Source organism: Garra rufa, chromosome 12, assembly GCF_049309525.1.
Source record: "Garra rufa chromosome 12, GarRuf1.0, whole genome shotgun sequence".
Lineage (NCBI taxonomy): Eukaryota > Metazoa > Chordata > Actinopteri > Cypriniformes > Cyprinidae > Garra > Garra rufa.
In genome coordinates, this window is record NC_133372.1 from 4,535,124 (window position 1) to 4,555,396 (window position 20,273).

Genomic DNA, 20,273 nt, shown 5'->3' on the forward strand with positions numbered 1-20,273 from the left:
AACTCTTTTTTTTTTTTTTTGGATATATTTTTAAAATGTAATTTATTCTTGTGATGCAAAGCTGAATTTTCAGCATTCAGCAGTTTTTAGTGTCACATGATCTTTCAGAAATCATTCTAAAATGCACGATAATTAATTAATAATTAATTAATTATTATCAGTGTTAAACAGTTTTTGCTGCTTAATAATTTTGTGGAAACCATGATACATTTTTTCATGATTCTTTTATGAATGGGAAGTTTAAAAACATCACAACAATCCATGAGTAATCCACAAAACTCCAGTCTATTAGGTAATGTCTTGTGAAGCCAAAAGCTGCATGCTTGTAAGGAACAAATTCGTTTTTTTCCCCTTGTGAATAGTGTTTGATCTGTGCATATTTCTCTCCTCATTCAGGCAAGATGACTTTTTCCACTAGAGAAAATAATATTATAGATAGAGGACTCAATTGCGAGTTTATATGATGCAGTTCTGAGAAAAAAAGTTTCTGAAGTTTCTTTTAAACTCGCAACTGAGTCGTGAGATGTAAACTCGAAATTGCTGGGGAAAAAAATTGAATTGTGAGATAAAAAGTCGCAATTACTTTTTTATTTTTATTCATTATATACTTTTTTTTTAAAGATTTACAAGATTTTAAAATTAAGATTACTATAATTTTGAAATCAGTTTTAAACTCACCAAGGCTGTTTGTTTGATCAACTTTTATATTGTGAAATATTGCAGTTTAAAATAACTATTTTCTATTTGTATATATTTTTGAAATGTAATTAATTCCTGTGATGCAAAGCTGAATTTTCATCATCATTACTCCAGTTTTCAGTGTCACATGACTTAATTAATTAATAATGAATTAATTATTATCAGTGTTAATAATTTTGTGGAAACCATGATCCATTTTTTCATGAGTCTTGATGAGTAATCCACAAAACTCCAGTCTATCAGTTAATGTCTTGTGAAGCCAAAAGCTGCGTGCTTATAAGAAACAAATACAACCTTTTTTTTTTTACTATTTTCCCATGTGAATAGTGTTTGATTTGTGCATATTTCTCTCCTGATTCAGGCGAAATGACTTTTTCCACTAGAGAAAATAATATTATAGATAGAGGACTCATATTTGAAGTTAAAAACATCTTAATGATGGATTTGTTTCTTACAAACTTGTAGCTTTTCGCTTCACGATATGTTAATTAATGGACTGGAGTGTGGATTATTGTGATGTTTTTATTAGCTGTTTGAACTTGCATTCTGACGGCACCCATTCACTGTAGAGGATTTGTGTTACTGTTAATTTGTTTACTTGTTTTTATAAGCATTTATAGATATTTGTACTGTAAAATTAGACCAATACACTTCTTTTTTTAATCAGCTGTTTGGACTCTCATTCTGACGGCACCCATTTGCTGCAGAGGATTTGTGTTACTGCTAATTTGTTTATTTGTTTTTATAATCATTTATAGATATTTATACTGTAAAATTAGATGAATACACTACTTTTTTTATCAGCTGTTTGGAGTCTCATTCTGACGGCACCCATTCACTGCAGAGGATTTGTGTTACTGTTAATTTGTTTATTTGTTTTTATAAGCATTTATAGATATTTGTACTGTAAAATTAGACCAATACACTTCTTTTTTTAATCAGCTGTTTGGACTCTCATTCTGACGGCACCCATTTGCTGCAGAGGATTTGTGTTACTGCTAATTTGTTTATTTGTTTTTATAATCATTTATAGATATTTATACTGTAAAAATAGACAGATACACTACTTTTTTCAGCTGTTCGGATGCTGCGTTAGCATAATATGCTAAGAGTAGTCACGAGAAAACGAGCTGGCAGTATGACTAATATTGATTCACAGTATGAGTAATTTCAGTCATTTTAGAGGACGCCCTTAGAGTGCTGTAGTTTGGAAACAGCTCATCACAGCATGAACTGAGTAACCTTTTGCTAACTGTCACAACTGACTTTGTTTCTGTTGGGGGAATAAAAAAAAAAGCTGTTTTGTTCAGACCTCTGAGACTCTGGTGTGTTTTTATGTAGTTTATCTCTCTAAATAAGTAAATAATAGTTTTCTCTGTCCACAGAAAAAATCATCGATCATATTCTACAAGCTACAAAGAGATACTCACTGGGTTCAGAACTGGACAGGTAATTAACTATCCACTAAACATCTTTTATATTAAAAATTGTTTATTTTCAATCTCTAAACTTGCTATACAACTGATCAGTTTCTATAATTATGTTTTGTATTTTTCTCCTGTAGTATAATTTGTAAAAAGTTTATTTAAGTCCCACCCGTCACAATAGTGACAGTAAAAAAGTTTTTTTTTTTAATAATTTTTTTTTTTATAAATAAAGGTCTAAAAACCTTACTGACTGATGTTTTAGTGCACTCCCTGCAAATATGGAAAAATAAAGGGTCTCAATTAAATATGTGCAGTTTCACATGGATAGTGCAAATGTGACATGACCAGAGCAGTTTAATTCCTGCTTGCAACTTGAGAAGATGATGGCTGCATCAAAGCTCCAAAACGAAAGGCTAGTAAAGTATGTTAACATAAAGATATGACAAAGATTTTTGGTACACATTATTTTTAAGGTGTCTAGTATTAATATATGAATTTACATATATTCAGTTTTGTTGAATGTGGTCATAGAATGAGTAGACATAATTGAATTAAAATGAACTAAATCAACTAAATTAAAAGTTCATATAAATACTAGTAGCACTAATATAGAAATTCGATGATATATGTTAAAAAAAGTAACACTTTTAAAATCCATTGATGGTTGTAATTTTTGTATTTTTGATCATTTTTAATTTTTTTAAAAAAGTAATTTTATTTTATTTGCATTTTATTTGTTCATAGAATTCTATTATTACCAAAAAACAAAACAAAACAAAAAACAAACTGGCTATAAATATCAAACACTTTTACTGCAAAACAGTTGCATACAAAACAGAGCATTATTGTTTTTTTTTGTTTTTTTGTTTTTTTGTTGCAAGTTTCAGAACATTTTTACTTATGCTTTTAAGTTTATACAGTCATTTTTGGAGTTTTGATAGAAAGCTAGAATTTATTATCTTGGTTGACAATTCAGCAGAAATTGTATTATTAGAGTTTTCAAGGAATAAATATCTTCTATATTTAAACTGTTTATTATTAAACTGTTTATTATATTAACTAAGCAGTTTTTATAATCATGTTTTGTATTTCTATTGGCAACGGATGCATTCTGTTCAAGTCCCTGGGCTCAATAAAATATTGAATTTTAAAATTTTTTTGTTGGCCTAAGTTGTTTTTACTTGCCCCACTAAGATTCCCACCAAAAAAAAAATTTATTTTTAATTTCAGAAATAAGTAATGTTCTTTTATTTGTTCATAGAATTATTTTATTACCAAAAAACAAAACAAAACAAAAAAACATACTGGCAATATAGCTAAAATGTAACCATAAATATCAAACACTTTTGCTGCAAAACAATTGCATTCAAATCAGAGCATTATTGTTATTTTTTGCAGGTTTCAGCGCATTTTTACTGATGCTTTCACGTTTATACAGTCATTTTTGGAGTTTTGATCTGTTTTAGAAGGCTAGAATTTATTATTTTAGTGACAAATCAGCAGAATTTGCATTAACAGAGTTTTCAAGGAATAAATATCTTATATAATAAAACAGTTTATTTTCAGTCTCTAAACATGCTATACAACTGAGCAGTTTCATAATCATGTTTTGTATTTTTCTCCTATAGTATAATTTGTAAGAGGTGTATTATTGTTGGCAACGGAGGCATTCTCTTCAACAAGTCCCTGGGCTCCCAAATCGATCAGTATGAGGTTGTTGTACGGTAAGTTATTAAAAAATTAAATATTTTATTTATTTTTGCTTGAATTTTTTTTCTCTCCTAATTCTCGACTTGATATTTGGCATGTTAACACAAATCAGTTGTTGTTTCAGAATGGGAGGAAGTTATTAGATTTGATGAATGATTATAAATATGAACACAGACAGTAATCTTGTACATTAATCACAGAAAGTAAATGGACACCGTTTGGATTTCATGTTGATCTGTCCTCTGGGTTTAGACTGAACGAGGCTCCAGTCGCCGGGTTCGAGAAGGACGTCGGCTCGAAGACCACCATGCGCATCACCTACCCCGAAGGAGCCATCCAGAAACCTGACCGCTACGAGAAGAGCTCGCTTTTCGTCTTATCTGCCTTTAAACCCATGGACTTCAAATGGCTGCGTTACATGGTGTTCAAGGAAAAGCTGGTAAGGCGGTCAAAAATCTGACTATACTACACTACAAAAAAAAACACTACAAAAAAAGCTTTTCTTACTTAGATTTTTTTGTCTTGTTTCCAGCCAAAATATCTAAAAATTCTTAAATCAAGAAGGATTTTCTAGACAAGTAAAAAATATTGTCTTGTTTTTCAAAAAAGCAAGTCAAAATTAAATGCGTTTTTGCTTGAAACAAGCAAAAGAATCTGCAAACAGGGTAAGAAAAATAATCTTGTTTTCTGTTTGAAATAAGATTTTTTTTGCTTACCCCATTGGTAGATTATTTTGCTTGTTCTAAGCAAAAACTCACTTAATTTTGACTTCTTTTTTTTTCTGAAAACAAGAAAATAATTTTTACTTGTCTAAAAAATCCTTCTTAATTCAAGAATTTTAAGATATTTTGGCTGGAAACGACAAAAAAATCTAAGTAAGAAAAGCTTTTTTTGCAGTGATTTTTTCTTTATTATTACATTTTGTGGCTAATTTGATTTCTTTAAAATCAGCATAGAAAATGCAAAAAAGCCTAGTGAGAAATACATATACTAAAATGTATTTAAAATACATTTATTTCATGCTAAGTATACTACAAATACATTTACATATTATGTACTTAATAAAAATACCCTGAAATTGTACTTTTACTACTTTTGGGAACAACTAATTATGTACTTATTGCACTTTAATTGTGCGGAAGTCCAACTAAAGATATACTTAAGTATATTTGATTGTGCTAAAGTGGAACTATTGCAAATATATTTTATACACTTTAAAAATTTTGCATTTAAAGTCCTCATCAATAGTGACATTAAAACATATTTTAGCCTTAATATTAAGAAATGTGCATTGTTTACAAGTAGTACTCCAAAATGAAGTTCAATTACAATTTTTATATCAGTAGGTTTCGAGCTATATGTCAGTAAAAATGTTATTATACTTAGTATACTTGGCATAAAATAATTAAAAAGAGGATTTAAATTGAGAATTATCTAATAAACACATTTACCAGTAGGGGGCAGCATAGTGTATGCTCTGAACAATAATAATAAATATGAATGCCTAGGGCCAAATAAGGGTTTTATTTAATTTAAGTTGTTTTTTACTTGCCCCACCAAGATTTTCACTAGTTCCACCCAAAAAAAAAAAGCAAAAATAAGCTATTTTTTTAACTTTTGATTTTAGAAATAATTAATGTTATTTATTTTATTCATTTATTTGTTCATAGAATTCTTTTGTTACAAAAACACTTTTGTTGCAAAACAATTGCATACTAAGCAGAGCAGGTTTCAGCATTTTTACTGATGCTTTCAAGATTATACCGTCATTTCCGCAGTTTTGATCTATTTTAAAAAGCTAGATAATATTATCTTGGTGGCAAATCAACAGAATTTGCACTAACAAAGTTGTCAAGTGAGCGTGGCATTTTCAAGACGGTGCTGAGTCAAATATCTGTGTCTAAAGCTGACCACTTCTGAAGTTCAGTTTATGAAATGTAGGCCAGAGGTTGTCCTCGAGACGGATGTGGCCTTTGTCTTTGATACGCAGCTGTGTGTGAGGCCGGTGTCTTTGTGAGTCAGCCAGTGTAGCGTTTCCTCAGGTGACTGACAGGAACTCAGTGATGTGCTTAATTGTGTGGTCTGGGCTGGAGAATGGCCACCTTATCTCCTGGGTTTGGGTTTAGTCAAGCAGCTCTTTCTCTGTGTTATCTTCAGAATGCTAATGAAAATGGCGCACACATCTGGCCTCTGTTCTGTTCTAGAGGACCTTCTCCCATGATGAAAGCTGACTCTAGTTCACTCAAGCTCAAGGGCATTTCCGCATTATTTGGATCCCCAGGTCACAGCGCTCTAATAAAAGTCACCGGTGTGTAACTGGTCGTGAGGGGTTACTTGTAATATTTCTGTTGCCACGCCTTAAGCACTGGAGATTTTTTTCAGTGACTCATAATAAAAGTTATTATTTTATTATTTGTTTTGTTTTATTTTTTTATTTTATTTTTTATTTATTTTATTTTTTTATTTTATATTATTATTTTTTTATTTAATGTATTTTATTTATTTATTTTATTATTTTTTATTTATTTTTTTAATTGTTATTTTATTTTAAAATATTATTTTTTTATTTGTTTTATTTTCCTTTATTTGTTTTTATTTTATTTTTAAATTTTATTTCATTATTTATGTATTTTATTATTTCTTATTTTACTTAATTGTATTTATTTTTAATTTTGTTTAAAATTAAATTTGTATTTATTTTTTAATTGTATTATTTTTAATTTGTTTTATTTATATTATTTTATTTTTATATATATATTTTAATTTTATTTTATTATTCCTTATTTTTAATTTGTTTTTTATTTATATATATTTTCTATTTTAATTTTTATTTGTTTTCATGTTTATTATTTTTAATTTGTTTTATTTATATTATTTTATTTTTATATATATTTTTTAATTTTATTTTATTATTCCTTATTTTTTATTTGTTTTTTATTTATATATATTTTCTATTTCTATTTTAATTTTTATTTGTTTTCATGTTTATTATTTTTAATGTATTTTTTTACATTTATTTTATTGTTTATTTAACTTAATTTTATTTTTGTTTTTATATTATTATTAATATTTTTGTTTAGATTTATTTTTTTATTATTGTTATTATTATTATTATTATTATTATTATTATTATTTATATTATAATACTGTTTTTTTTTTTTTTTGCAGGCCAGTATACATAGACTGAGACAGATTTTCCTGATTCAAAATTGAATTGCACACATGTCTTTTTGGACTACTTAAAGAAAATGGCTTTTAAAGTCAGCCTCATTGTAGAGATTTATGCAAAGCAAACCACACAAGGCCACACACAGGTTGTGGGAGATCGGTTTAGTCTCTGACTGTATCCTGATAAGGTTAGTGGCTGAGATTTGTTGGTGAGTCTTTAGAAATACTCTATACAGCACCATTTCCCATGGGCAGCAGCTTGACTGAATCTTTCTCTTTCTAAAAACACAGATAGCATGCCTTCTGCCTTCTATATCCTACCATTAGAATTCCCACCGCCAGCCGAAAAGCCATTAGGACTAAGAGGGAATTGTAGAGTCGGAGAGGACGAGAAAGAGAAATGAATCTCTTGAGTCTGGGACATACCTGTTTTTGCAGGTCATAAAAAATAGAATTTAAATTTTTAAAAAATGTAAGTCATGAATAAAGATTCTACAGTTTGCTTATACTTTAGGATCCTTATTTCATGACTTAAACATTTCATATTATCAATGTTGAAAATATTTTTCCATATTTTTATGGAAACATGTTTTTTTCTTGGTTCTTTGATGAATAAAAAATGTTAAAGAACAATTTATTTGAAATAAAAATCTTTTGTAACATTATAAATATCTTTACTTTCGCTTTTAATAAATTTAATGCATCCTTGCTTAATAAAAGTATCTATTTATTAAAAAAAACAAACGTTTAAGCAGGACAGTGAACCAATGCATTAAAAAGTGTTTCAATGGCTATTTTTACATGGTAAATGCTGCTTTAGATGCCATTGTAATACATGAATGTACTACAGTAACTATGATATTTTGTTGGATGTTTACCATGTTCAGTTTTTGAGTATTTAGTGGAAAACATGACTAGTGTATTTTAGTAGGTTCCTTAATTTGCTTTGAAAAGCCTTAAAAAGGTTTTATGTTTCCCTCTCTTAAAATACAGCTTACTCTGTAGGGAAAAAACCTTTATTTTCAGTTTCGTGCCATAGTGTGCGTTTTAAATAGATCCATTACCATTTACTGCCAAAACAGTGATTTACTGAACAAACTCAACAATAAATGAACCAATTTAAGTTGAATTTTTGTGTAATTTTGCGTAATGATAAACAGACTCAAACCGAAAAACTTTGCAGCAAAGAGCAGCGAAATAAATTCTTCAGATAATTGTTTTCAGTTTAAACGTCTCTTCCACTTTGAGAGCATTATCCGTCACTGACCCGTCCATGTGAAACATTCATTCACGTCCTACTGCATGCTACAATCACGGCTCTAATTTACACGTGAAATTAAGCGGAACGTTTTAATTCGGTGAGGGTTTTGAAGTGTGCAGACTGTCTTGTAAATATTCTTCCGTTCAAAACATTCAGACAGGAATACTGATGAGGATAATTGGGAGGCCAGAGATGAAGTAGATGTTTTTCCGTCGAGTGTGTTTATTGGCCGTAGTCTTCGCTTGTGATTCTTTGACTCAGAAATACTCTCATTACTAGAATCTCTGTTGATTTGGAATTAAATGGCAGCTATGTCTTCTGAAAGCAAAAGAGCGGCCAAGATATCTTGTCGTAAATGATGCGTCAAAACAGCTAAATCATCGGTAGTCTTAACGCGGTCTGTTTAGACTAATGCCACCATATGTGAGATGTTAGGCCAGCCGAAGGAGGTTTTGGTCGTGTCAGCTGTCCTAGCTGGGGACGGGTCGTCGCTGTCCTTTTGCTTTTGTCTCTGCTTTGAAATCGGCTTCAAACACTGCCATACAGAAAAGTAAACATGAGCAGGTGGACAAGGGGTCAATAAACTAGCTGCTGTTGTTTCCACTGTTGGTGCAATGAGTCACGACGAGCTGCTTTGGATGACTAATTGCAGAAGAGAAGAGAAGAGAAGAGAAGAGAAGAGAAGAGAAGAGAAGAGAAGAGAAGAGAAGAGAAGAGAAGAGAAGAGAAGAGAAGAGAAGGAACATTGAAAGAAAATTTTTACAATATAAAAAAAAATAGAGGAGTAAAGATTGTATTTGAGAACATATTTAATATGGCTTAGATAATCTGATGAAATTTTGAGATACTTTGAGAACATTTAAGAAGAACAGGGAGAATTAAAAAATTGATGTGACTCAAATTTGAGGTAATTAAGGTGGTTTGAGATCATTTAAGAAGAAGAGCTTACAGAAAATTTGAGATTTGGTTATACTCAAGAAGAGAAGGAACATTGCAAGAACATTTCACCGGATTTAAAAAATGACTATTTGAAGAGGTGAGATGAAATTTGACTAAGATGATTTGATGTGGCTCAAATTTGAGGTAATTTAAGGTGGTTTGAGATCATTTAAGAAGAAGAGATTACAGATATTTTGAGAAGATTTGATTTAAGAAGAAGAGATTTGATTTTACTCATGAAGAGAAAAAGAAGAACATTTCACACAAAGATTAAGAAAATGATTGAATTTAATTGAATTGACTCAGATTTAAGAAAACAAATTCTGTAATCTGTTCTTCTTAACTGTTCTTAAATTAAGATCTGATGTTTCTTGCGAAGGAACGCTGCAAAAACTTTTTGGCAAAAATTACAGAAATTTTAGAAAATGACTGAATTTGAAAAGAAAGTTTGAGATAATTTAAGAATGTTTAAGAAGAAGAGATTATCTGATAAAATTTGAGAAGAGAAACATTTTAAACAACATTTCAGAAGAATATTAAAACAAATATTTAAAAAGATTCAATTTCAAAAATAAGATTCAGTTTGACTGGAATGATGTGATGTCACTCAAATTTGAGAGTATTCAAGAAGCTTTGCTGTAATGATTTAGAGAAAAATAGATACAATGTGGCTCTAAATGTTTGATCCAACATACACTCTTAAAAATAAAGGTTCTTTATTGGCATCAACGGTTCTGTGAAGAACCTTAAACATCCATTCAAATGCAGAAAAGATTCTTTATAGCGGAAAAAGGTTCTGTAGATTTTTTTGAAAAAGTTCTTCAAAATGGTTCTTTTAAGTACTGTTCAGTGAAAGGGTCTTTAGGGAACCAAAAATGGTTCTTCTATGGCATCACCACAAAAACACCCCTTTGGAGCCTTTGTTTTTAAGAGTGTACTCAATTTGAAAACTATTTAGTGGAACCTTCTTTTCTGAAGACTCTGGTGAGCTCATATATTCTGTCAGTGTTCTCATCCAGACCGTGCCTTTGATACTAAACATGCTGTCTAGGTAGGCAGCTTTCTGGGGTTCGGAACAGAGCTCAAGTCTATGAATCATTAGATGCTTTGTATGACATATTTGGCTTACACACTGCAATACAATGGTGTTTATGAGGGTCAAGTGTCCTCAGAGTCTGGTGACTCAGACATGAGGAGACAGAGGGCTGGGGGTCAATGTCAGGGTCAGCGGCCCCTACCGCTCCACAGATGGCTGCAGAAAACCACAGTGGTTTATGAATGCCACAGTGTGTGTCAGCCTCTTGGAAACTGATGGATTCTGTGATAAAGTCTGCGACTCGCACCTCCAGAGTGTCAGAGCCGCTGAGAGCGGCCATTGTAGTGAATGAGCCGTAATGGCTTCCAGCGCAGGGAAACACAGGGCCCACTCCACGCCCACAGGTTACAGCCTAACATCATCCCACAAAAATGTGTCAGGAACTCTTTTAACCAAAGGAAGGGAAGTTTGGAGTTAAAAACTGAGGGGTTCGGGGATTACCCGTCAGAGAAAGCATGTGAGCGTGCGGATAACAGAGCATGTGCCCATTAGAGAAAGTCGGATGTGAATCACTCAGTTTGTGAATCACTAAGAGTTCAATCAGTGACTGGTTCGTTGATTCAATTTCAAAGACTTTTCCAATTTATTTAGAGATTCATGTGTTTGCAACAGAAGGTTTCCAGAAGTCAAATGTAATTTGAAGTTTTGAAGTTTTAAAGATGACCAACATATAATATTTTCAAGACAAAGCAAGACCATGAGCTTCAAGACGAGCGTTTATTTTGCAGGTGACAAAAATGCTTGTTGACAAAGGGTTGTTTGATTTCTCCGGCAATGAAAAGACAGTAAAAGATATGGTTAATAAATTCATTATTTATTAATTCATTCTTATAACCAGTTATTATTTGACATTTAAATATTTGCTTTTGTAACATTATATACTATACCATTCAAAAGTTTGGATTTGGTATAATTTATTTAAAAAAAAAATATTAAAATGAACACCTTTTATTTAGCAAGGATGCTTTAAATTGATCATAAATTATGATAAAAAACATTATAATGTTACAAAAGATTTCTAATACAGATAAATGTTGTTCTTCTGAACTTTCTATGCATCAAATAAACCTGACAAAAATCTACTCAATAATAATAATAATAATAATAATAATAATAATAATAATAATAATAATACATGTTTTTGGAGCAGCAAATCAGAATATTAGAATGATTTCTGAAGGATCCTATGAATGGAGTAATCATGCGAAAAATTCAGCTTTGAAATCATAGGAATAAATTATATTTTAAAATATATTCATATAGAAGACAGTTATTTTAAATAGAAAAAATATTTCAGAATTTTACCGTTTTTGATGTATGTTGGATTAAATAAATACAGGCTTGGTGAGCAGAAAAGTCTTCTTAAAAAACATTAAAATCTTAACTTTTGACTGGTAGTGTATTTATTTATGTAGTTAATCAGTCTTCATTGCAGATTAAATATAAATTTTTGCATTTATTTATATAATGATAAACTGTACATGTAACCCTTATTTAAGATTTAAAAGAGTCCAAAATTAATCTGTACTTCTAGTACATAACTGAATAAATTGGGAATAATATTATAATTAATTAATTCATTAGTTTGATTATTTATTTATTTTAATATTGAAACATTGTGCTGGTTTATTTCTTTAAATAGCTTTATGTTTTGATCTGGTTCCTATGTAAGTGTCTTTTGATGTGCTTAAATGCTCATCCTTTAAAACTCAAATAAATAATTATTTTTTTAGACTCAAATAATTGGGAAAAATATTTCTGGAAGTAATTTAACAAAACTTTTTTCTTACATTTAAATCACATTTTTAAATTATTCATTATTTTAAGATATATATATTTTAATATTTATATTTCATCTCATAAGTTTAATTTTAAACCGCTAGCTCTCATTTCAACCAAAATACAGCTTGTTTTGCCGTAGCGCTGTGCATTCAGCAGTGTGGTCAGATTAGTTTTCCTCTTGTTGCTACGGCCGTGTTGAGTGACCGTGTCTGTAATACAGCACAATGAGCCATTTGGACGCACTATCAGCGGACATTCATCAGCCAGAGTTCAGAGTTCGTAATCATTAGTCAGCTCTTCTGCAGGTCTGTTTCAAGCAGCTCGGTGACAGGTATCAGAGAAACTCGGTGCACAAAGGCCTTGTGTGATGTAGGAGGTGGATCCTGCCACAGGGTGATTGATACAGGGTCTTCCTTGCCTTTGTGGCTTTGTTTGCGCTTCTTGTTTTTCATGGGGCTTTGAAATGTCCCCTCTCCACGCTGCAGGGTATTGTGTTCATCTCTCTCAGCCCGAGCCACGTCACATTTTCCACCTGTGTGTTTATGACTCTCGCCCTATGAGTCCAGTGCCGAACAACAGATCGATTCAGCTCTGCTTCAGTGCTCGCTCAAAATATCTCAGGTTTTACATGCACCTGCTTTTTTGCATGCTTAGTAATGCTGGCCAGCCCTCAAGTATAATGATGATGGGTTTTTTTAAGACTTAAGCAATTTATGCATGCATAAGATTTTTAAAAAAGAAATTAATACTTTCATTCAGCAAGGACACATTAAAGTTCTCAGAAGTGACAGTACACTTTTAAAAATAAAGGTGCTTCACGATGCCATAGAAGAATCCTTTTTGTCTAAATGGTTCCATAAAGAACCTTTAACACCTGAAGAACCTTTTTGTTTCACAAAAGGTTCTTTGTGGCAAAAGGTTCTTCAGATTATAAAAGGGTAAGACAGAGATGGTTCTTTAAAGATCCTTTGACTAAATGGTTCTTTGTGGAACCAAAAATGGTTCTTCTGTGGCATCGCTGTGAAGAACTTTTTAAAGCACCTTTATTTTTAAGAGTGTAAAGGCATTTATAAAGTTGCAAAAGATTTAATTTTCCAATAAATGCTGTTCTATTCATCAAATGATTATGACATATGAACTGTTTTCAACATTCGCAATCAAGAATGTAACGGTATTATCAATTGCATTGTATCGCGATAGTAAAATTTTCTCGATGTTATCGTGGTCACATGACGATATGAAACAATAGGTCTTCTGGGCAAAAAGTTTAGTTTTGAAAATATATTTAAACTTCTTATTCTAACATAAAATGTCTTTGAAGTTGTGTTTTTGGCTGTTATGCTTTGGCACAGTATCTGTCAAACAAACTAAAACCGAAAGCAAAATATAGAACAATACGTTTGTTTTCGCTGCGCGTTTCAAAGTTAAGCGTGTACTTCGTTCAGACGATCAGCTTGTGATCCGGTGTTTTCCGCGCCTCAGAACAGCTCAGTTCACAGTAAATGTAGTGAACTTGTTTATTGCATGTTCTGTGAGTTTAGCGCGCATTTGAGAACCGAACGGCCACCAGTTATGCTTTATTTTCGTGGCAGATTATTACAGCATTTCACTAGATTTGTAAGGAGAGGTATTTTTGTAAGCCTGTTTTCACTGAAGCTAGCGTTCTACTTCTATTTACGTCAAAATAAAAGCTTAAAAGTGCAGTATGAATTGCTGACAACAACTTTTTTAAATGGTTACTGTAGTCAGCTTCACCCACAGCAGAAACGAGTATAAGGTTTTTTTTTATGCATCTTTGCAAACGGCCTTTCTTAATAATGTGCTTGTTGGCAAGTTTTGCGGCTAAACACGGCTAAAATAAACATTACAGCTCATAATCCCACATCAGAGAGGGGCGGGGTGAGCAGAGCTCATTTGCATTTAAAGGGACCATGCAATAAAATGAGTTGATTTTTTTTGCAGAGCTGATTTTGACAAGGTAAAAGGGTGTTTTATTACACTACTATTGAGAATTTTTAACCAAAGTATATTATAGACTTTTCATTAAGACCCTAAAGAATCATGTTAACTTGTGGAAAATGGGCATTCGATGACCCCTTTAAGACAGTTGATTGGTTCATTGTAGGGGAGGAGTTAAACGAGGCCGATGTTGACTGATAGTTGTGATCGTGTGATGCCGTGACACACGTGGTTTGTATTACACCTTGTATCACATATGCTTTGTGTTACACCAGAAAACCACAAATAAGGCTCCCTGGGTCAAAGCACTTGTTGTTTTTGTGTAGCTGTGCGACCCTCTGTAAAGCCTGTCCCTCCCTTGAAAAGAAAACATGGGCAGGACGTAATTACGTGGCATGTTTATTTGTAGTACCGTGACTCGGGATGCCGTTTGATGAAATCCCACCGGAGTCGTTGCCCCAGAATGTCAAGTGGAGTTACGGCTTCTAACAGTCACACTCTCCCAGGTGTGTCCGAAAGATCCTTCATACAGGCTGCAGGTGAAGCGGGCATCCCACAAGGAGAGCGAGAGCTCTGTGTTCGGGCACGCTCTTGGCTCCGGCGCTTTACTAGCGTCTCCCTTTTTATTCTGAATATCAAAGCAAGCGGTGTATTTACTCAGCTGAGAGCGTTATTCAGCAGCCGCGAGTGACTGTTCTGTGTCAGCTTCACTTTAGGCCTTTCTATAATAGTGTATTCACAGAGCAGGAGTGTTTGAAAAGGAAAGCTGGTATAGACCGTTGGCAAAGTCACGCAGGTTCATTCTTTTCATTTGTTTCTTGTATTAATTCAAATGTTTTCTGTTTCACTCTTGATGTCTTTTAGCGGAGTATGGAGGGTTTCTGGAAATCTGTGGCACGTGTCGTTCCCAGAGAGCCTGAAGATATACGGATCCTGAACCCGTATTTCATCCAGGAAGCGGCCTTCAAATTCATCGGCCTTCCGCACAACAATGGCCTCATGGGAAGAGGGGTGAGGAGCAAACACTGAATAAATAATAAAGCGGACAATACAAAACATACTGTAATAAAATTTAAAAAAAATCTGCTCTTTTGGGGAGAAAACCCTGTTGCATAAACACAGCCTAAGTCTTAGATATTAGTTAGACAATAGGAAATTTAAGTTTTCCTATTAAAATTAGCCCACTCCATCTTTTATTTATAAATCTCTAAATGATCTGTAATTCTTTTACAAGTCAGATTTGCTGTAACCATTTGCTATCTGGTTATTACTTCAAATCAGCTTTTAACAACATATTTTATGAAAAACATATTTGCATTGGTGCTGTTAAGTCGATTAATTGCAATTAACCATATCCAAAATAAAAGTAAAAAATTTATTTAAAAATTAAAAAAAAATGTGCTGAAAATATACACACACAATTACATACAACATTTTGTTTATTTATAAAAAATGTAATGACGTCTTAGAAAAATTACATATTTTGTTTTAAGACAACTCAAAGCAGTCACGGTTTATTCTGGTTAAAAAGTAATAGTTGTTTTAGGATAGAGTCAGGGAGTGGTGGTTTAATTAAGTTTATTATAAGTTTATATATATAATAATGAAGTTTAATTTGATGAAGTTTATTTATATAAATAATAGTTTTTTTTTAGATTTGTGTATATAAATGTCATGATTTTCAGAAAATATTTTAAACATTTTATAAAGCATTTGTGACCATTTTATTGAAAATGATGACATGCAATACATATATTATATTATATTATATTATATTATATTATATTATATTATATTATATTATATTATATTATATTATATTATATTATATTATATTCAAACCAAAAAATATTCAGACACCTTTAACATTTCTCACATTATCACAGTTTATTCACTATTGTTTAGAAAATGGTAATAAAATATGACAAGAACTCAAGAGTTAAACTGTGTCAGAACAAATTCATCTTGATAATTTCAGGTAACTTTGATAGAAAAGTATGTAATAAAAACACGGTCAGGTCAAAGTGTCAAATCAAGTTTTTGGACCAAAATTTATTTTGCTATCCTCACTTACATAAATGAATTATAGTGTCCTGCACCCACTAGTTAAAAAATGTCAAAATCTATATTTGGTGTCTTTATTAATATTTTTGTTTAAATGTACTGTATGATATAATCTATTTATATTGTTGGACTACTGACTCAATTTCAACAAAACCTCATCTATGATAGTCAAATTGTTACTTTTTGATGATTGACAATAAATATTTAAAAAAATTAATGTACATGATCAAAATGAACCAAAATCACCTAAAACACACTCACACTGGCCCTTGCTCAGCGGAACATCTCTATTGTTGAGTCCCCTGAGATGATGTTGAAATGAAGTGTTGGACCGTCACATCTCCACCTGATCCAGAGTCTGTTTGCGCTCTGCTGTTATGGAGACGCGGTTCGAGGGTCTCGAGCTGTGATGCGTTTTCTGTGTTATCAGCATGCAGGCGGAGTGTCTGGGGCCGGATTAGTCAGGAGAGTGTCTCTCTGTGGCGATAAGACTTTCACATTGAGACGCGTCCCTCCAGCCTCAGTGGATCAGGTGGTGACTGGATGATCCCTCTCTGCTGATACACACACACACGTCCCGCTCTGTCTGTGTCTCTGATAAAGTCAGTCACACGGTGCATTATCTTGTACTAAAGCGTGTGAGCAGTGCACTCAACTACCCTGAGAGTCCAGTCCATCCATGGTGGTTCAGTGTTTGCTTTATAAATTTAATCTCTATTCATTTAACCAAACAGTGTAGTATAAATAAAGCCATAGAGTAATGAATTAAACGCTTGATTGTTTTATTACTAATAGAAAATGACTACATGAGTACAATTATTTTGTGTGTGTGTGTGTGTGTGTGTTCCAAAATTCAGACATTTTGCAGTTGAGTACTTTGTAACATTACTTTTGTGCAAACAATATAGTTGTAAATACAAACTACATACAGTCAAACCAAAATTTATTCAGACACCAGATATAATAGTTGTTGCAGGACACTATAGTTAATTTATGTAAGTGAGGATAGCAAAATAAACTAAACTGTGACATATTATACCCCAAAATTATTCATACATACAGTGGACTACCAGTAAAATTTAAAAAAATATTGGGAACAAAAATTTGATTTGACATTTTGAACTGACCATGTTTTGTTACATACCTTTCTATCAAAGTTATCTGACATTATCAATTTTTTCTTTGAAATTTGTTCTGACACAGTTTAACTTTTGAGTTCTTGTCATATTTTATTACAATTTTATAAAGTATAGCGTAGGGACGTGCCGGATGTTCCGCAACCGAAATTATTTGGCCAAAAATAGAAAAAAAAGCTCTTTCAGTGTTCGGCCAAATAAGCAAAAAGGCTGAATAAATTATACCGAACAATGATGTGACGTGATCAAATAGAGGCGTGCGCTAATGCAGCAAACATGTAAGCAGTGTGGAAGCATTTAAAACTGTCCGAGAAAGACACAAAAATCATTACAAGCACTGACAGCAAGAGACTGTTTAGTATCACATCGCATGTCTTCCATGAGAAGAGAAAGGGCTGGTTGTTGCTGGTTACTGTATGATGACTGAAATCACATTAAACCATTAGTAAATAAACTACAGAACATTATGTTGTCTAATACATGCTTAAATTGTATTTATTCAGTCAGCTCTGCACACATTAGCCAGGGTTCAAAGTCCAAAGCGTGAGGAAAATCTGCACTAAAACAGCGTAATGAGAATCATTCATAAATCTGCTGTACTTTTTGGAAGTAGTACTGTATAAACCATAGACTGTAAAAAATATGGACGTAGTGTCCGTGACGTCACCTGTAGGTTTCTAAAGAGCAATTTTGAAGCTCATAGTACGCGGGATTGGGCCGTTGCCATCTTGGAAACGCGTCATCACACGTCACTCCCGAATAATCGAAAATGGGCAAAGAGGCGGGACGTGGGTGGAGCTGGTTGCTGAAACCACTCAAGTGGCCACGCCCTTAATTATGCGGAACTTTAAGGCTTAATATAACTTAAACTTCTCCCTCCTCACTGTTGACATGAAGGGCGAAATTAGCTATATAGACCAAAAACACTTTTTGTACCAGGCTGTAAACATATTTTTTTCTGCTGTGAAGTTATGCATTGTAACATGGGGCCTCTATGGGATTGACTCCCTTTTGCAGCCAGTCTCTAGCGGCCAGTCGATGAATTGCAGTTTAAGCCACTTCCGTGTTGGTTTCAATAGAGAGAGCGGGGGGTTGTCGCTTGGTATAAACGTTAGTATTGTAATTTTATTATAATTTTATTATTGGTTTGTAAAATAAAATTAAAAATTAACAAAAATAATGATAACCATCATTACAACAGCTCTATTAATACATTTATTATAACATTCTCCTTTGCTCAGCAAGGCTGCTTTTATTTGTACATTAAACATGCTTGGCTTCAGCCAAGAATTTTAATTTTGGTGTATCCAGAGATATTGAAGGTGTCTGAATAAATTTTGGTTTGACTGTTAGTCATAGATGTGAATGATTTGTAAATAAATCATTGTTTTGAGTCAATGATTTTCAGTGAACCGTTAAAAAAATGTTTGAAAAAAAAAATTTATTTGTCTGAATGCTTCCTTTATGAATCTGTAAATCAGATTTGTAAATGAATCACAAATCATTTACAGATTCGTTTTTTTTTTTTTTTTTTTTTTATACTTATGTAATATAATTTGTGGTTATTACTTTCCTTTCCTTTTTCTTTTAAATGTCCTAGACATCAAAATCTTGATTCAAATGAATTCTCTGAATCATTCAGACACTCACTAATTCAAGACTAGTTTACGACTTTAAGACTAGTCTAAGCAGGCCAATGCAACAGGTCACAGGTTTAAATATATTTATATAAATCTTTGTTTGTGTATGTATTATAAAAGTACATATTTTATTTTAAGCACATTTTTGTTTATTTTTAGTATTTTTAAACAATACAAATATATTGTTTTTCCATTAAACATTTTCTTAAAAGACCATTTTCAGTAATAACCAGAAATTATACAGTTGCAGTGAATCAGTCACAGATCATTTACAGATTTATAAATTATTTTATTTGTATAACTCTTTCATTTCTGGTTATTACTGCAGATTGTCTTCTAAATGGTTCAGAAAACCAAATATTGATTCAGGTGAAATTTTTTTTTTTTTTTTGTTAAATCAGACTCAGACATTCATTAATTCACTTACTTCATCTCAGCTGTTTTTTATATTTGAATTTTCTTAAACTTAAGTCTTTTTCTATGAAGATATCTTTACCTACGTACTCAAGTATGACTGTTGGACATTTTATTAACTGTCACTGAACACTTATCCACATGCAATACTAAAAGTGTTTTGTTTTTTTCCAGAATATTCCTACATTGGGGACTGTTGCAATCACAATGGCCCTCCATAACTGTGATGAGGTGGCAGTGGCTGGATTCGGATACGACATGAACACCCCTCATGCACCTCTGCACTACTATGAGAAACTCATGATGTCTGCAATCAAAGAGGTAATGGCACAACACTAATTAAAAAGCAATTGTTGGCCCTTGGGGAAAAAAATCAAGGAAAAAAATTTACCATTGAACACCATTATTAGATATTACATTCTTAGAATTAAAAAGCGGTTTTAACATAAATGCATGAACCATTTTTGGTTCTCCAAAGGACATTTTATTGAACAGTCCTTAAAGGAGTAGTTCACTTCCAGAACAAAAATGTACAGATAATTTACTCACCCCCTTGTCATCCAAGATGTTCATGTCTTTCTTTCTTCAGTCGCAAAGAAATTGTTTTTTCAGGAAAACATTTCAGGATTTTTCTCCATATAGTGGACTTCTATGGTGCACCCGAGTTTGAACTTCCAAAAGCAGTTTAAATGCAGCTTCAAAGGAATCTAAATGATCCCAGCCAATGAAGAAGGGTCTTATCTAGTGAAACGATTGGTTATTTTCTAAAAATACTAACAATGTTATACTTTTTAACCTCAAATGCTCGTCTTGTCTAGCTCTGTGTAAACTCCCTTTTTTAAGGGAGTAACTCATTGTTGTATTGCATTACTTTTAAAAGTAACTTTCTCCAATACTGTACTTTTTTCTTTTTTTTTTAACTTCCTTGGCTGAGGTCGTTTAGAGCCCTTTGAAGCTGCATTTACATTACATTTTGGA

General features: G+C 32.2%; 1 protein-coding gene across 4 annotated transcripts in view; it reads left to right on the plus strand.

Annotated features, from left to right (window-relative positions):
• st3gal3a (ST3 beta-galactoside alpha-2,3-sialyltransferase 3a) overlaps positions 1–20,273 on the plus strand; it is a 55,036-nt gene that overhangs the window by 31,124 nt on the left and 3,639 nt on the right. For all 4 annotated transcript variants that reach the window (XM_073851420.1, XM_073851419.1, XM_073851422.1 and 1 more), the window contains 5 exons: positions 2,085–2,148; positions 3,755–3,850; positions 4,089–4,275; positions 14,906–15,052; positions 19,470–19,616. In XM_073851420.1, the coding sequence (XP_073707521.1) occupies positions 2,085–2,148; positions 3,755–3,850; positions 4,089–4,275; positions 14,906–15,052; positions 19,470–19,616 (641 nt within the window). The remainder of the gene's footprint in view (positions 1–2,084; positions 2,149–3,754; positions 3,851–4,088; positions 4,276–14,905; positions 15,053–19,469; positions 19,617–20,273) is intronic.